Genomic DNA, 14353 nt, shown 5'->3' with positions numbered 1-14353 from the left:
CCGTTTGTTTGGGACTAGAAATATTGCACCCCCTAAAGAAAATGGAAGGCCCCATGATGTCAGAGGGTAAGGGTGAGGATACACTGAAGAGAGTCAATCAGTGAATTGATGATGTTGCCACCAGGGGGCGTAGTTGTACAACAATGACCAAGTCATTTCTGACTACATTACTTAATGTTTACATAAATCTGGATTGCTGTGGCTTACACATAAATACCTTAAAAACTTACTGCAGACACAATTGCGCTTTGCAATGTGAAAGCTCTGAAACATATTCCATTATTGTTTTACTGTAGATATTTTGTTTTTAAGATATCACTTCGAAGAATACGTCATGCCGCCTTCACTTGAAAAAAATATAGTCTGGCATACAAAGAATTCAACAGCGAAACAAACATAAGGGAATTATTGTTGAGAATGCTGTGAGACTTAGGGTTAGGGTTAGGCTTATTATTATTATTATTATTATTATTATTATTATTATTATTATTATTCGGTTTTTTGTTTGTTTTCCAGACTAGCTTATTAGTTACACGGTACATCTTTAAATTAATTTAGAACAATGCTTTAGCACAGTAATTTGGATGCAATGAAACCCTGTTGAAAATTCAAGCAAAAACAGTAGAAATATACAGTAAAGTTATGTGTATGTGCATCAGTTACGATGGCAAATCAACAAGCAAGGTTTTTCTATTTTTTTGTTTTTTTTGTTTTGTTTTTGATAGCCCAGCAAATTTCTGTTTGGGGCTCCTCTTTAGTATTGTGACGTTTTACGCTCTCAACGTTGACCAATCGTAGAACTCTAAACATCTTTCTTTACCCGGAAGAAACTCTAGCTACTGAAGAGCAAAGATGTTTGAATTAGTAGGCATGTCTTCTGGTGGGTATATATATATATAGACAAAGGCACTTGGTTGTTATTGCGGTTTACTGGGAAATGTCCGAAGTAAAGCGTTATCATGTTTATTTTGTAAAGACATTCGGTCATTAGCCAAAGCCACTTTGTTATTCTTGAGATTTACCGGTTAATGTCCGAACTAGAGCGTTCATGTTAATTCGCATATTTACTTTTTGCTTGGTAAATATCGACATTTACCAGTAAATGTTAAGGTTTGCCAGTACAATAGAGTCAATTATCCGATCTTCGATCAATTGTACTGTCAAATCAACAGAATTCACCTGTAATCACGTGATGAATTACGTGTGGTGTATTTAGTGGTTGCAATCCCGGGAATCCCGTATGGTAAATTAAGATCCCGAATTCCAATTTCGGGATTGTATTAAGGAATTAAGGTATTAAGGTTTTTTACATTATTTGTTTCCTTGTTTCGTTATGTATGCTACTCTACGGCACTTAGTAACTAGGCAACCAACCCCTACCGCTATTAAAACCACGAGATTTGAAATTCGCTTTATAACAACCACTGTCCCCAGCTACTCCGCTCAACATGAAAGAGAAACAAAAATAAAAAAAAAATACTTTTATTGACTGTGACACAGGAGACATTCCGTATATACATTCATTTCTACAATTAACTGGAATGTGTTTGCTATCTGTTCTATGAAAACTGCATAGAAGGAAGCATCGTTTTCAGTTGTTATTTTTTGTTCATTTGCCATTTGAAAAAATTCGGTTTCTTGATTAGACGTCATTAAAAAAAAAAAAAAAAACTGTAATCAAGTGTGTCTGTTTTCATGCTGCATACTTAACAATCCTCTTGCTGTGTGATGCTGATTAACAGAAAAAAAGAAATACTTTAGGGAAAAGTCTGTCCGCGACCGCTTTTTTATTTTATTTTTTTCTAGACACGGTAGAATGCCTGGCTTTACATTGTTGCAGTTAAGCAAATTATTTATTTATTATTATTATTTTTCTTCTATTTTGTCAGTAAGGAATGGAGGTCATGTCTATGTTATTGAGCAGCTAAGAACCTTTATTCATTTTAATTGCACGTTATTGCAATGCCTTAACAGCAAGTATCAAAGTATAGAAACATTTTACTGAATTGTTGAAGTTTTATCATTCCTAAAGTTCTGTAATGTGTTAAAGTTGTACTGAATTGTGTTCTTTGATGATTCAAAGTTTGGTATATGGTACGTTTAATTACAATATGTCATTACCTTAACTGTAGGTGTTAAAGTTTTACTGAATTGCATTTATTTAATGATTTGTAAAGCTTTGCAATTTCGTATGCTTAATGTGATAGAATAGGTTAGTTACTAGCTATATATCATCATCAGTAGGTACTTGTGTATGTTAACTTTATTCTATACATTATTAAAGGCACAGTAATTGTTATTAATACCTGTTCGATTATCCATACAAATCATTATTGCATTTTGGTGGTCCTTTGTTAATGTTAGGTAGTGGTATTTTTTCCCTCTCTTTTCTTCAGATGACTGTTCAGTTGAAAATATTGGACAGCTTCCTCCAGACTTGTTTGCAGAATCAGTAAGTGTTATAAAATACCTTTTTTATTTATTTATTATAATAATAAAAGTTACATTCATTGGCACGACTGATGCTGTTTATTGCTAAACAAAGCAAGTAGGTGAGTAATGTATTTTTGTCTACGACTGTAAGTCGCCCTGGATAAGGGTGTCTGCTAAGAAATAAATAATAATAATAATAATTGGTATTCTTCAAGTCCAGTACTAATTTATGAGCAGCTCCCAAACTATTATGTGGTTAGATAGAATGCATAGAGTATATGAGGTCAATATAGGGCAGCAGTGTGGAGTAGTGGTTAGGGCTCTGGACTCTTGACCGGAGGGTCGTGGGTTCAATCCCACGTGGGGGACACTGCTGCTGTACCCTTGAGCAAGGTACTTTACCTAGATTGCTCCAGTAAAAACGCAACTGTATAAATGGGTAATTGTATGTAAAAATAATGTGATATCTTGTAACCGTTGTAAGTCGCCCTGGATAAGGGCGTCTGCTAAGAAATTAATAATAATAATAATAATAATATGCAGCTCATCAGAGTACTGTGGTGATGAGTGTGTTTTTGGGACACCACATAAAAACAACAGGAAACATCTGAGCTTCTTTGAAAGAGATTCAGTGTACTGGGGATTGCACAAAGGCAGCACATTGCTCATCAACTCAGTACAATGGGTGTTGTTGTGTGAGTGACTATTCTCATGAGAAAACAAAAGTGTAGTTTTTAACACTTGCTTTAAAGTACATTCTGTGTTGCACTAATTGTATGAACTTCTCAGTGCCAACAGATTATGATGCACTTGCAAGGGCAGATCCCTGGTGTAGACACAGCTGAGCTCTGTGAGGTAAGCTTACATCTGTTTCTCAACATTTCATATCCACTCTCACCCCAGCTGGTATTATTCATTTAAATGTAATCAAATAGAAGTTGTGTTTTTTTATATACTGACAACTATAAAGATGTTATTTTCAACACATACACTTGCGAAATATGTTTATAAATCCACATGGGGCACAACACTTTTAAACTGGTTTAACTTTATTGGCAGAGATTTCAAAAAGCTGGTGTCCAACTAAACTTGGAGGCTGTTGAGAAGATAGTAAACATCGTTTTATTTATTTTCAGGTACGTATTTAAACGATTAGTTGTTTCTCCTTGTTGAACTCTGTGAAATTTGAACTCTGTGAAATGACTTGTTGGATGTGAAAAAGTAAAATAAAATGTAGATTTGATTCGCCTTCACTTCAGCTTTACGCCACCTGTTTAAATGTGATTGATATCGCAGACAGACAGAAATCAATGCATTTCACTATATTGAGTACAAGTACAGTATATGTTTTAGCAATAAGATCTTCCATTAGATTTGTGATGTCTAGGCATGGTCACTTGGTGTGCAGGAGCACAGGTTTGTGTCCTGGCTGTGCAAAGTTGACGATATTTGCTGACGATTTCATAGGGTGCGTCACTTTGGCTCTGGCACAATAGTGGGTCAGTGAGGCAAAATCATCAGAGACTGTCCGAATATTTAGATACCCAGAGAGCTCAAGACTACACCTGCAGTGCCGGCTCTTGTCCTCCAGGGGTCGGTAGCTCAATTGGCTTGAGGGTGGGACCAGAGGACGCCTACTGAACCTCAGTTCTGAGCTGTTGTGGGAGGTAATTGGAAATTTTAAATAGGGGTGAAAGGTTTATGATGTCAGGGGGGAAGTTATTCCATAAGAATCCAATTTACTCTGGAATAGAACATTTTCCTTTTTATGATTTAAGTCTTAGGTAACCTAGTTAGTAATTAAATAAAATATTGACATGCTGTAACTTGGGTAAATAGGCCTATGCCATTCATACAATAAGTCATTATCACGTCTGTTTAAATTACTGCTTGAAAGATTTGTATTTGACAATCCATAAATTATTATTGCCTAAATATCCGGAGACATAATCTGCTTTACTTTGAAGTAGGATGAAAGTATGCCTGTTAAAATGCAGGTAGCCTTGTTTAAAGATCATGTAGACAAAGCTGTCTGGACAACACTGTCCTGTACAACACTGTCTGTACAACACTGTCCTATACAAAGCTGTCCTGGACAACACTGTCCGGTACAACACTTTTTTCATGTCCGTACAACAATTTAGTTAAATAATTATAGTTCTGTAGCTGGGTCTGTCACAGCTTCTAATTTGCATTTGTTTGTTAGATGTACCTCTCCTGATATCTATTAAGGTAAATAAAAGTTTACATCTCTTACAGATTCACAGACTTAAGCTTTTCACCTCATGCCTAAATCCATGTCTGATTCAAAGTCCCATACGACATACTACATTTTAAGAAATATTTAACAGTAATGACTACATATTCTTTAATGATTAATACCCTTAGTTTACCTTGGTAATATAATCTGTCTAAAACATTTTGACGTCTTAATTTAAAACCAGCTTTTCATATAGAAATCAAAAAGTTGTCTGAATGTCCCTGTAACAGGGCGAGGTGCCCTGTACATTGTTTTGTTTATTTATTTTTAGAACGGGGTCCCCCTCCGCCCCTGTGTTATTTTGTATTATTATTAGTATTTTAAATGACGCCGCGCGCCGCAGGGTTTGTTATTGTTTTGTTTTGTTAGTGACGGCGTAGCCAAATGTTTTGTTTAGTAGCGTGGATGGGAAGCCCCATTTAAAAACTCGTGCAGAAGGTGGCCATCTCCCGAATTAATTAGGTGATTTAATTTGTTGTTAATCGGGAGATGGTCACCTGTTATAAAAGCCTGTAGCTCTCGGCACTCGGGGTGGGTGTTAGTGAGGAGAGAGCGAGTGGAGTGAGAGGAGTAATAGACAACGAAACTTTTTTTGAGACATAGGAACAGTGAAGTCGATCTGTCCAGCCTGACCTGTGTTGTGTTATATTTTGTGTTCGAGATTTGTTTTGTTTAACCCTTTTATTTTGCTCTGTGAGCACAGTGTGTTTTTGTTAAAACCTTTTATTTATTTTTGTTATTTGTAAATTAAACGGCGGCTCCGCCGCGTCTTTCTTTATTTTAACTGCAGTTCCTGGTGTCAGTATTTTTCCTTCCTGCTTCTGCCTGACGTCACCGCCCAGTCACCCTGTCACAGTCCCGTATGACACATACGGAATCTCCCATTTACATTTTCAGCCATGTATTGTAAGGGAATGTAAATACAGTCAAACCTGCTCAATGTCACTCAAAGGGACTGGGCAGAAATGGTGACAATACACTGTTGACATTATAATAAGCATTTATGGCTACCAGCAATACTATAATTACTATGCTTTTTTGTTTACTGTGGTTAAACTCAAACAAAATATGTGCTAGTTCCTAATTAATATAAAGCTACAGTACAGTATCATATATTTCAATGTATTACCATCAGCCTACAACAAACCAAAAAATACAGTACTTGAACATAAAAATGCAAAAACTACAGAACTGTATGCTGTTAATATACAGTAGTTTATTTTTCTTAGTACCTGCCATAGACAATTCAGCTGAAGTGATTTTTTCTTTGAACAGTAACAGTAAAAAAATAAATAAAAAAAAATAAACAGCAGCAGCTACTGAACCCTAAATATAAACTTTCCAGTTTTCATGTTTAATTTCCTGAAAGAAGGATTTTTTTTTATTGTATGTGTTAAGTTAAGTTATTGACATGTTGTACCTGTACTCTCTGGTCATTTAGAGTAAGAGTTTTGTTTTTTCTCCTTAGTCTGATAGAGCAGTTATTTCAGCTTTGTGGTTTTGTCTAAATCTTCATTTCAGAACAGATGCTGCAGAGCCAGCAGTTGTTGCATGTCAAGAAAGTTGATCATGTATTGTACAGTATACAAAAAGCAATATACATACACACAGTTTGAAATTAAATTATATGGGGCAAAAATCAGTTATATGGCTCATAAATGTGATTGATATTAATGAGTAAATAGCGGGGTTCTAAAAAATATAGCATTACACGTCCCTGCTTGTTGCTACAGCTGTTTAAATAACCTACCTGTCATTTCTTTTCATTAACATCCTGACAACTTTTTACACTTATAACTTTAAAGTCTGTTTCAAAGCTCTTTTCCAAACGACCGCTCTAGTGCACTTATAGAGTAAGGATTATTGACCACATTATGAAACAGGTAACACAGTTACCCATGATGTGGTATGGAACAGAAAAGCCAGAGCACTTGTTGTTGTTTTTCAAATCGCTATTTCTGCAGTGATTTAGAAGACAGATCTCAATCTCCAGTCATTTTAAAAACAGCTTTGAAACAGACTTTAAAGTTATGAGTGTAAAAAGTTGTCAGGATGTTAGCAATGAAAAGAGAAATTACAGGTACATTATTTAAACAGTTGTAGCAACACATGGGGACGTGTAACGCTATATTTTTTTGGAACCCCGCTACTTACTGTTTTAGCAGAGTGTGATAGTAACAAGGGGATATGAACATGAGCTTGTTTCCATTGACTCCCATTATATTCTGGCAGGGACATTTCAATCTGGTGATATGCGGAGTGTGACATTAAGCGGTGTAGGAACAATCCAATAATTGATCATTTAACGTTTATCTGGGTTGATTTTTAATTGACGTGTTTGTGGCGGAGTGTCCCGCCCCTATGTATTATTATTTGTATTTTTGTTTGCGGCGCGGATAAAAGCGCCGCGTCTTTTGTTATTACTTTTTATTATTTATATTTAAAAACCCAGTGAGGATGCATGACTGATCAGCTACTGATTAATTAAGTAGCTGACAGTCATGCATCCTTACCAAACGCGGGCAGACTCTGGCCGAGGGGTAATAAGATAATTAACAACTAGTTAACCCCTCGGCCAGAGTATAAGAAGCTGCAGCTGTCCGTTCTGCAGGGGTTGAGTGTACAGAGGAGAGTACGGAGAGCGGAGAGAGGAGAGAGCAAGGAGACAATACAATTGCTAAAACGTGCTGGATTAGCCAGCACGACACTTACTTGTTTGTCTGTTTATTTGTTTGGCCCTCATGCCCTTTGGTTTCTGTTTTCTGTTTTGTTTAAATCTTTTGTTTGTTTATTTATTAAATACACTGAATGCAGTTGCATTCAGCTTCACCCGCCCATCCATTGTTTTGGTTTCAGTTACTTCCTGGTCCGTGACATCACCACACCTCACCACTGCGAGCCATCCTGTCACAGTGTTACAAAGATCAAGGATTTACTATGAACACACATACACGCGCAGAAAGTAAATCTCTTAGTCTCTAAGCACAAAACAATTAAAAACTCTCACTGCACTCATGCTGGCCAGCAGGCAATTGAAATATGACACCACCTGTCTCCTAACACACAAAGCAGCAGCTCGAGCAAGCTGTGACGTAGCTAGTAGCTTGCTTGCTCACACACACACGCCCACATACAAGCACAAATGATGCAGACAACCTTAGAATATATCGCATCAAGCTTATTAATGGTATATAGATTAAGGATATGGCAAGTTTACTTTTAAAGAAATTCTTCATACAACAATATGAGGTAGATTACTTATAGTTACTTCATCAAGTTTCACTAAAAGTTATTTCACACGCAAAGTGTGCAAACTAAATAATTAATAGTTAAATTCTATGTGAATCTGTTACAATTAATTAATTTAGTTCCATGAAAGGAAAATGCAACTGGAATTATACTCAACGGTTCCTTGAAACTTAGACTTTTGGTCTGCTGGTTTGCAAACTCAGTCTGTTGAAGTGTCCAGTCCAAAAGGCTCTCCTCTCTGCAACGAAGTCTTCAAACCCACGTTGGATCAAACTCTGTAACAAAGCTTTCAATTCTAGATAGAATCAACAAACAGTTACAACAAAGTCTTCAGTCCTCAGTATAGGATCCACAACAGCGCCCGTCCTTTTCCACTGGGACATCACTAGTTTATATCTTCCTTGCTTCAAAACGATTGTTGTTGCACGTGTGAATTATCTGTACATAATTCAACTGTCCGCTCAGCCTAATCCAGTCCAGGTCCTGTTTCTCAAGACACACAGTTTCATTAATGAATCCAGTTACATCTCTAATACATGTTTGTGTATTATTATTATATTCAGTGAATATGCCCCACAGCAGGGTTCATTGTATTGTTAAAAGCTGTTAACTGGATAATTGCATTAGTCAGCTCTAAAACTAACAGATTGCATATATGGCCTTTGTTTTCTATAGAACAGCAACAAAAAGCAATTGGACGGCAGGGCAGCTAGTCACCAAGTTGGCTGAAGGGAGAAGCAAATGGTCAAAGCCAGCTTTGCAGGTTATTCAGCGAATCTGGAAGGAACAGGGCAAACTCCTCCATTCACAGGAGGATCCCAGCCGCATGATAACAGTTGGACAGGTAACATTGTTTTCCAGTTTTATTTTTCTCCAGTGTAATTCCCATTAAACCTTATCAGTAAAAAAAAACAGTAGCTGACGACAAAGAAGCTAGCTGGGTACCTGTTGAAAACAAGCCGGCTGAGCCAACATGTCTTCCTGGGGTTTGTACATTTCAAATACCAGTACATGTATTTTAAATAAAAAAAAAATTACTCAGCTGCGGCGTTAATGAAATAAAAAAAAAAAAACTTGACCTTTAGATTACCTTTTTTCTTTAGGAAACTATAGTCACTGTAGTATTACAGTGGAAGTGGTATTTGAGATATATGTGGCTGCTAACTAAAAACAGATGTATTAATCCCAAAGGAATCCTTATTTTTTTGATAATTGGAAATTACTGAAGTCACAAACAATGAACATTACTGGATGTCATAAACAGCAAATATTTGTAACTACAGCCTTTTTTTACATCATAGATTTCAACAGGCAATTTAGATAGTAAATACTGTATTCAAATGAATCATAAACTCTTATCATGGGCTATAAAACATGCATGGTAGTAAAAATAACAGGCAAACATTGTATGATTGATTCCTATGAAGATAATATGAAAATATTTGTCACTCATAAATGTATGTAGAAAGTTATATATGGCTGTAATCTTAATTTTCTGTTTTTTTGCCCGTTATAGCTGGTAGATTTCCAATGGAAGCTGGCCATGGCAATTAGTTCTGACACCTGTAGGTCTCTGAATTATCCTTACATCTCCATGACATTAAAAGTGGCCAATTCCTCTGGGCAGATAACCAGCAAATCCTTTGAAATGACTATCCCTCAATTTCAGGTTAGTGTTGTTGTATGGTGTGGATTGCTTCCATATAGTTTGGTGGACATAAAGTGCAGCCCCAACACCCATTGGTGGTCCTACTCTTACTATGTGTTCCAATTGAAAGTAACATTAGGGTAAGCCACCAGAGCCATAACACCTATAAAAACATGAGTTGAACGCTGCATATCACATAACATGATCATCCAGAACTATTAAACAAGTTTACTGGTGTTCTGAATTTTCTACATGGTCCTGGCCAAATTTGGAAGTTGCTTATGATAAATGACTTCTTATAATACAAATTCACTTAACATGAATTTCCTGTTTGTGCAAATTATTTTGGAGCCCCTCCAGGGAAGAACTATTTGAATTAAACAAATTGCCCTAGTTTGAACAGCTGAGTGTAAAGGATATTGGGAAATCTATTAACTTGCATCCATATTAGTGCCTCTCTGCTGTATTTTAGTGCTGTTTTGGGACTACTGATCTTATGATGCATTTCGAGTTGCCATAGCTAGTTTTTGAATTGCCATAGTACTCTTGCATCAATGCCATTTCCATGAAGTAAATGAAAAAGAAAGATGGTGCTGAAGATGTCAACATTTCAGCCAACACTTTGTCAACCATTCTGAAAAAACAGGATTAAATGTGGATGAGATTTACGATTAGCTCAATACCCTGATGTTGAGGACCCCAAGCTTTTGTGGTTTAAAAAAGCTTGTGATCAGAATGTATCTATATTTGTGACCACTATGAGACACAAAGCTGAAAAATTAGCACAGCAGCTGCTGGGACTTACATATTCCAAGTGCAGTTCATTTACAATGTATACTCTTTTTAAAAGTTCACTTTTAAAACTGTGTTTACAATAAAATGCACATTACTTTTAAACGTATAATACTTTTCATTGTATTGTAATTTAAATTTGATTTCAGTTACTGTAACCAATACAAGCTGAAGGTATGCATTTGGCTTACACTCTGGATAATAAGATATACTGTTAAGACACATTTTTGTGCTGGTCCCTTGAAATTCGTAGAGTTGACTGTATATTCAAATTGAACTTGCAACTGAACTATTTACAAAAATATATTAAATATAATGTCTTTCTTTTTTTCAGAATTTCTTCAGACAGTTCAAGGAAATGGCAGCTGTTCTAGAAACAGTTTAATGTCCATATTAATTGTACCTTATTCATGTCCCTCCAACAAATAATTATGAATGATAATATTTACACTGGTAGTGGTAGAAGTCAGTTTTGTTTGCTGGCTTTTGCTTCGAGAGATGCAGTGGGAGACTACTGGGTTCTATTCATGAAACATCAACTCAAGTTGGGAGGAAAAAGGACTGCATAGTAACGTGTGTCGGCTGTTTCTAAACAGTGTAAAATAAGAAAATATGAATTGGGATGTGGTCGCATAACTCCCCCCCCCCCCCCCCCCCCCCAGTTCCAAACATGTGGTAATATTTTCTAAACTAGCCAATCAATACTGTGCAACTAAGAAAGCAACCAATCCCACACCTGCCACTGTCGCATCAGTGAATCCACAGCCTGTCAAGTCTACTGGAGCTCAGCATCTTTCAACAACAGCCAAGCGAGACATGGACAGTTCAGTAATGTTACTCCATATTGCTTACCTGGCCATTTCCAGATACTATAAGCACCTCTGACAAATAAAAAGTTATTTGCTTAATGACGTTGTTTTTTTTTATCTCAATATGTAAGTCATCCTTTGTTTAAAAAAAAAAAAAAAAAAAAAAATTTGAGGACTATTTTCCTTAAACATTTCTCAGCGGAAAGGTACCCGACAAATCATTAAAACTTCACCTTAAATCTAGGTTTTAAAATGTTGTTTTAAGGAAAATAATAATAATAAAAAAGGTTTCTAATAGTGATAGTATTCTCTCGATGAAGGCTGTACCGTGTGGAAGTGGACCTTGACTTTCGTTTGTGTCCTTGCCTTTGGATCAGGATGCATAACTCCAGGCGTGCTCCACTACCACACAGTCGAGCTGTGTATTAGTCTACATATTGTTCCCATTTTCTGAAAGATAGGAGGAAAGTTTTTATTAAGGAGCATGCAGAAACATGGTGATCAGCAGATTTCTACCCAGTTCAATTGGTGGGTGGTGAAACTACTGTGACAGACATTGAATATCTCCTGTATAACCCACTGCTAAAGATAGAACATAGAATGCAATTCCTCTCACAGTGATGTAGTGGCAGGCAAGCTTTAAGTTAACAAACTTAAACATATGAACAAATGTTATGAATTATTATATACTGTGTGTATATATATATATATATATATATATATATATATATATATATATATATATTGAAAGGAACGGTATTTCCTCGTACAAGTTAGAAAAACTTGTTTGAAACTACTGAGAGTCTCTCTACAGCTCAAAGAGTTTAGCTGTTTCTACCATGTTGCAGCGGCAAAACTAAATCACTTAGAATTACCATCTGTACCAGTATCAAAAGTCTGAAACTTTCTTACCTTAAATGTGAAAAAAACGTACATACTTCTTATACACAATGAGATGTAAGTCGTCAAACTAAGGTACAATTGTTATTCTTCGTCCGTCTATTTTTTAAGGGTGTGTAGCGACTATTCAAACAGAAAAGCTAAATAACTGGACATCTACCAATCATGTGATTCCACATGTTGGTCAACGTCAAAATAAACCAGGGTATGCAAGCAGTTTGATATCCACACCATTTATATTAAACAAATTATTTATGTTTTAAAACAGCACATATCGCAGGAAAAATAAAAATACCATGGTTTGAACTTGCAACAAGAAGTTCTTGAAGTTCTTGAAATGCGTTCATTTTTTAAGCTTACATCCAAGCCTGACCAGCTTTCGCTGAAAACCTGAAGGTGCTGCTTGATTCTAGAAATTTTCGATTTCCTGTTTGAAAATTTCTAGTTTCCTCTTTGTTTGTAGGGCATCAGTGTGGAGTAGTGGTTAGGGCTCTGGACTCTTGACCGGAGGCTTGTAGGTTCAATCCCCAGTGGGGGACACTGCTGTTGTACCCTTGAGCAAGGTACTTTACCTAGATTGCTCCAGTAAAAACCCAACTGTATAAATGGGTAATTGTATGTAAAAATAATGTGAAATCTTGTAACAATTGTAAGTCGCCCTGGATAAGGGTGTCTGCTAAGAAATAAATAATATTAATAATAATAATAATAGATACCATAGAATGGAATTGCACACAGAAGTGGCATGTAGCTTCCGTGTCTAAAGCTCTGATCTCTGATAAATTGTAGTTCCTCATTTAATTAAAAATAAATTAAGGAATGATTTATTTGGTAGAAATAAATAAATGATTTAAATAAATGCATAGAGGAATAAGTAGATTTAGAAATAAATATTTTTAAATAAATAAATGTAGAAATGAATACATGTTTATATTATACATGTGTAAATAAATTAATAAATAGCAAGCTAGAAAACTACATGTCATATTAATTGATTTGGCTGATGCGTTTATCCACAGCAATTGACATTTTTATATATATATATATATATATATATATATATATATATATATATATATATATATATATATATATATATACATACAGTACTGTGCAAAAGTTTTAGGCAGGTGTGAAAAAATGCTGTCAAGTAAGAAAGCTTTCAAAAATAGACATGTTAATAGTTTATATTTATCAATTAACAAAATGCAAAGTGAGTGAACAGAAGAAAAATCTACATCAAATCAATATTTGGTGTGACCACCCTTTGCCTTCAAAACAGCATCAATTCTTCTAGGTACACTTGCACACAGTTTTTGAAGGAACTCGGCAGGTAAGTTGGCCCAAACATCTTGGAGAACTAACCACAGTTCTTCTGTGGATTTAGGCAGCCTCAGCCTTCTCTCTCTTCATGTAATCCCAGACAGACTCGATGATGTTGAGATCAGGGCTCTGTGGGGGCCATACCATCACTTCCAGGACTCCTTGTTCTTCTTTACGCTGAAGATAGTTCTTAATGACTTTCGCTGTATGTTTGGGGTCGTTGTCATGCTGCAGAATAAATTTGGGGCCAATCAGATGCCTCCCTGGTGGTATTGCATGATGGATAAGTATCTGCCTGTACTTCTCAGCATTGAGGAGACCATTAATTCTGACCAAATCCCCAACTCCATTTGCAGAAATGCAGCCCCAAACTTGCAAGGAACCTCCACCATGCTTCACTGTTGCCTGCAGACACTCATTCGTGTACCGCTCTCCAGCCCTTCGGCGAACAAACTGCCTTCTGCTACAGCCAAATATTTCAAATTTTGACTCATCAGTCCAGAGCACCTGCTGCCATTTTTCTGCACCCCAGTTCCTGTGTTTTCGTGCATAGTTGAGTCGCTTGGCCTTGTATGGCTTTTTGGCCGCAAGTCTTCCATGAAGGCCACTTCTGACCAGACTTCTCCGGACAGTAGATGGGTGTACCAGGGTCCCACTGTTTTCTGCCAATTCTGAGCTGATGGCACTGCTGGACATCTTCCGATTGCGAAGGGAAGTAAGCATGATGTGTCTTTCATCTGCTGCAGTAAGTTTCCTTGGCCGACCACTGCGTCTACGTCCTCAACGTTGCCCGTTTCTTTGTGCTTCTTCAAAAGAGCTTGGACAGCACATCTGGAAACCCCTGTCTGCCTTGAAATTTCTGCCTGGGAGAGACCTTGCTGATGCAGTATAACTACCTTATGTCTTGTTGCTGTGCTCAGTCTTGCCATGGTGTATGAC

The 14353-nt window shown here is 36.5% G+C and overlaps 1 protein-coding gene across 2 annotated transcripts; it reads left to right on the top strand.

Annotated features, from left to right (window-relative positions):
• Positions 1 to 212: 212 nt before the first annotated feature.
• LOC117405578 (COMM domain-containing protein 6-like) lies at positions 213 to 11290 on the top strand. 2 transcript variants are annotated; one of them, XM_034008743.3, is made up of 7 exons: positions 213 to 880; positions 2397 to 2452; positions 3223 to 3288; positions 3493 to 3569; positions 8618 to 8786; positions 9459 to 9611; positions 10717 to 11290. In XM_034008743.3, the coding sequence occupies exons 1-7, from the start codon at positions 853 to 855 to the stop codon at positions 10765 to 10767; spliced, it is 600 nt and encodes a 199-aa protein (XP_033864634.1). In that variant the 5' UTR covers positions 213 to 852; the 3' UTR covers positions 10768 to 11290. The 2 variants fall into 2 exon arrangements, with proteins under 2 accessions (XP_033864634.1, XP_058885753.1); XM_059029770.1 differs by lacking the exon at positions 213 to 880 and adding an exon at positions 1680 to 1839.
• The last annotated feature ends 3063 nt before the right edge of the window (positions 11291 to 14353 follow it).

This window comes from Acipenser ruthenus, chromosome 9 (genome assembly GCF_902713425.1).
Source record: "Acipenser ruthenus chromosome 9, fAciRut3.2 maternal haplotype, whole genome shotgun sequence".
NCBI lineage: Eukaryota > Metazoa > Chordata > Actinopteri > Acipenseriformes > Acipenseridae > Acipenser > Acipenser ruthenus.
This window is presented reverse-complemented; position numbering and strand designations above follow the sequence as displayed.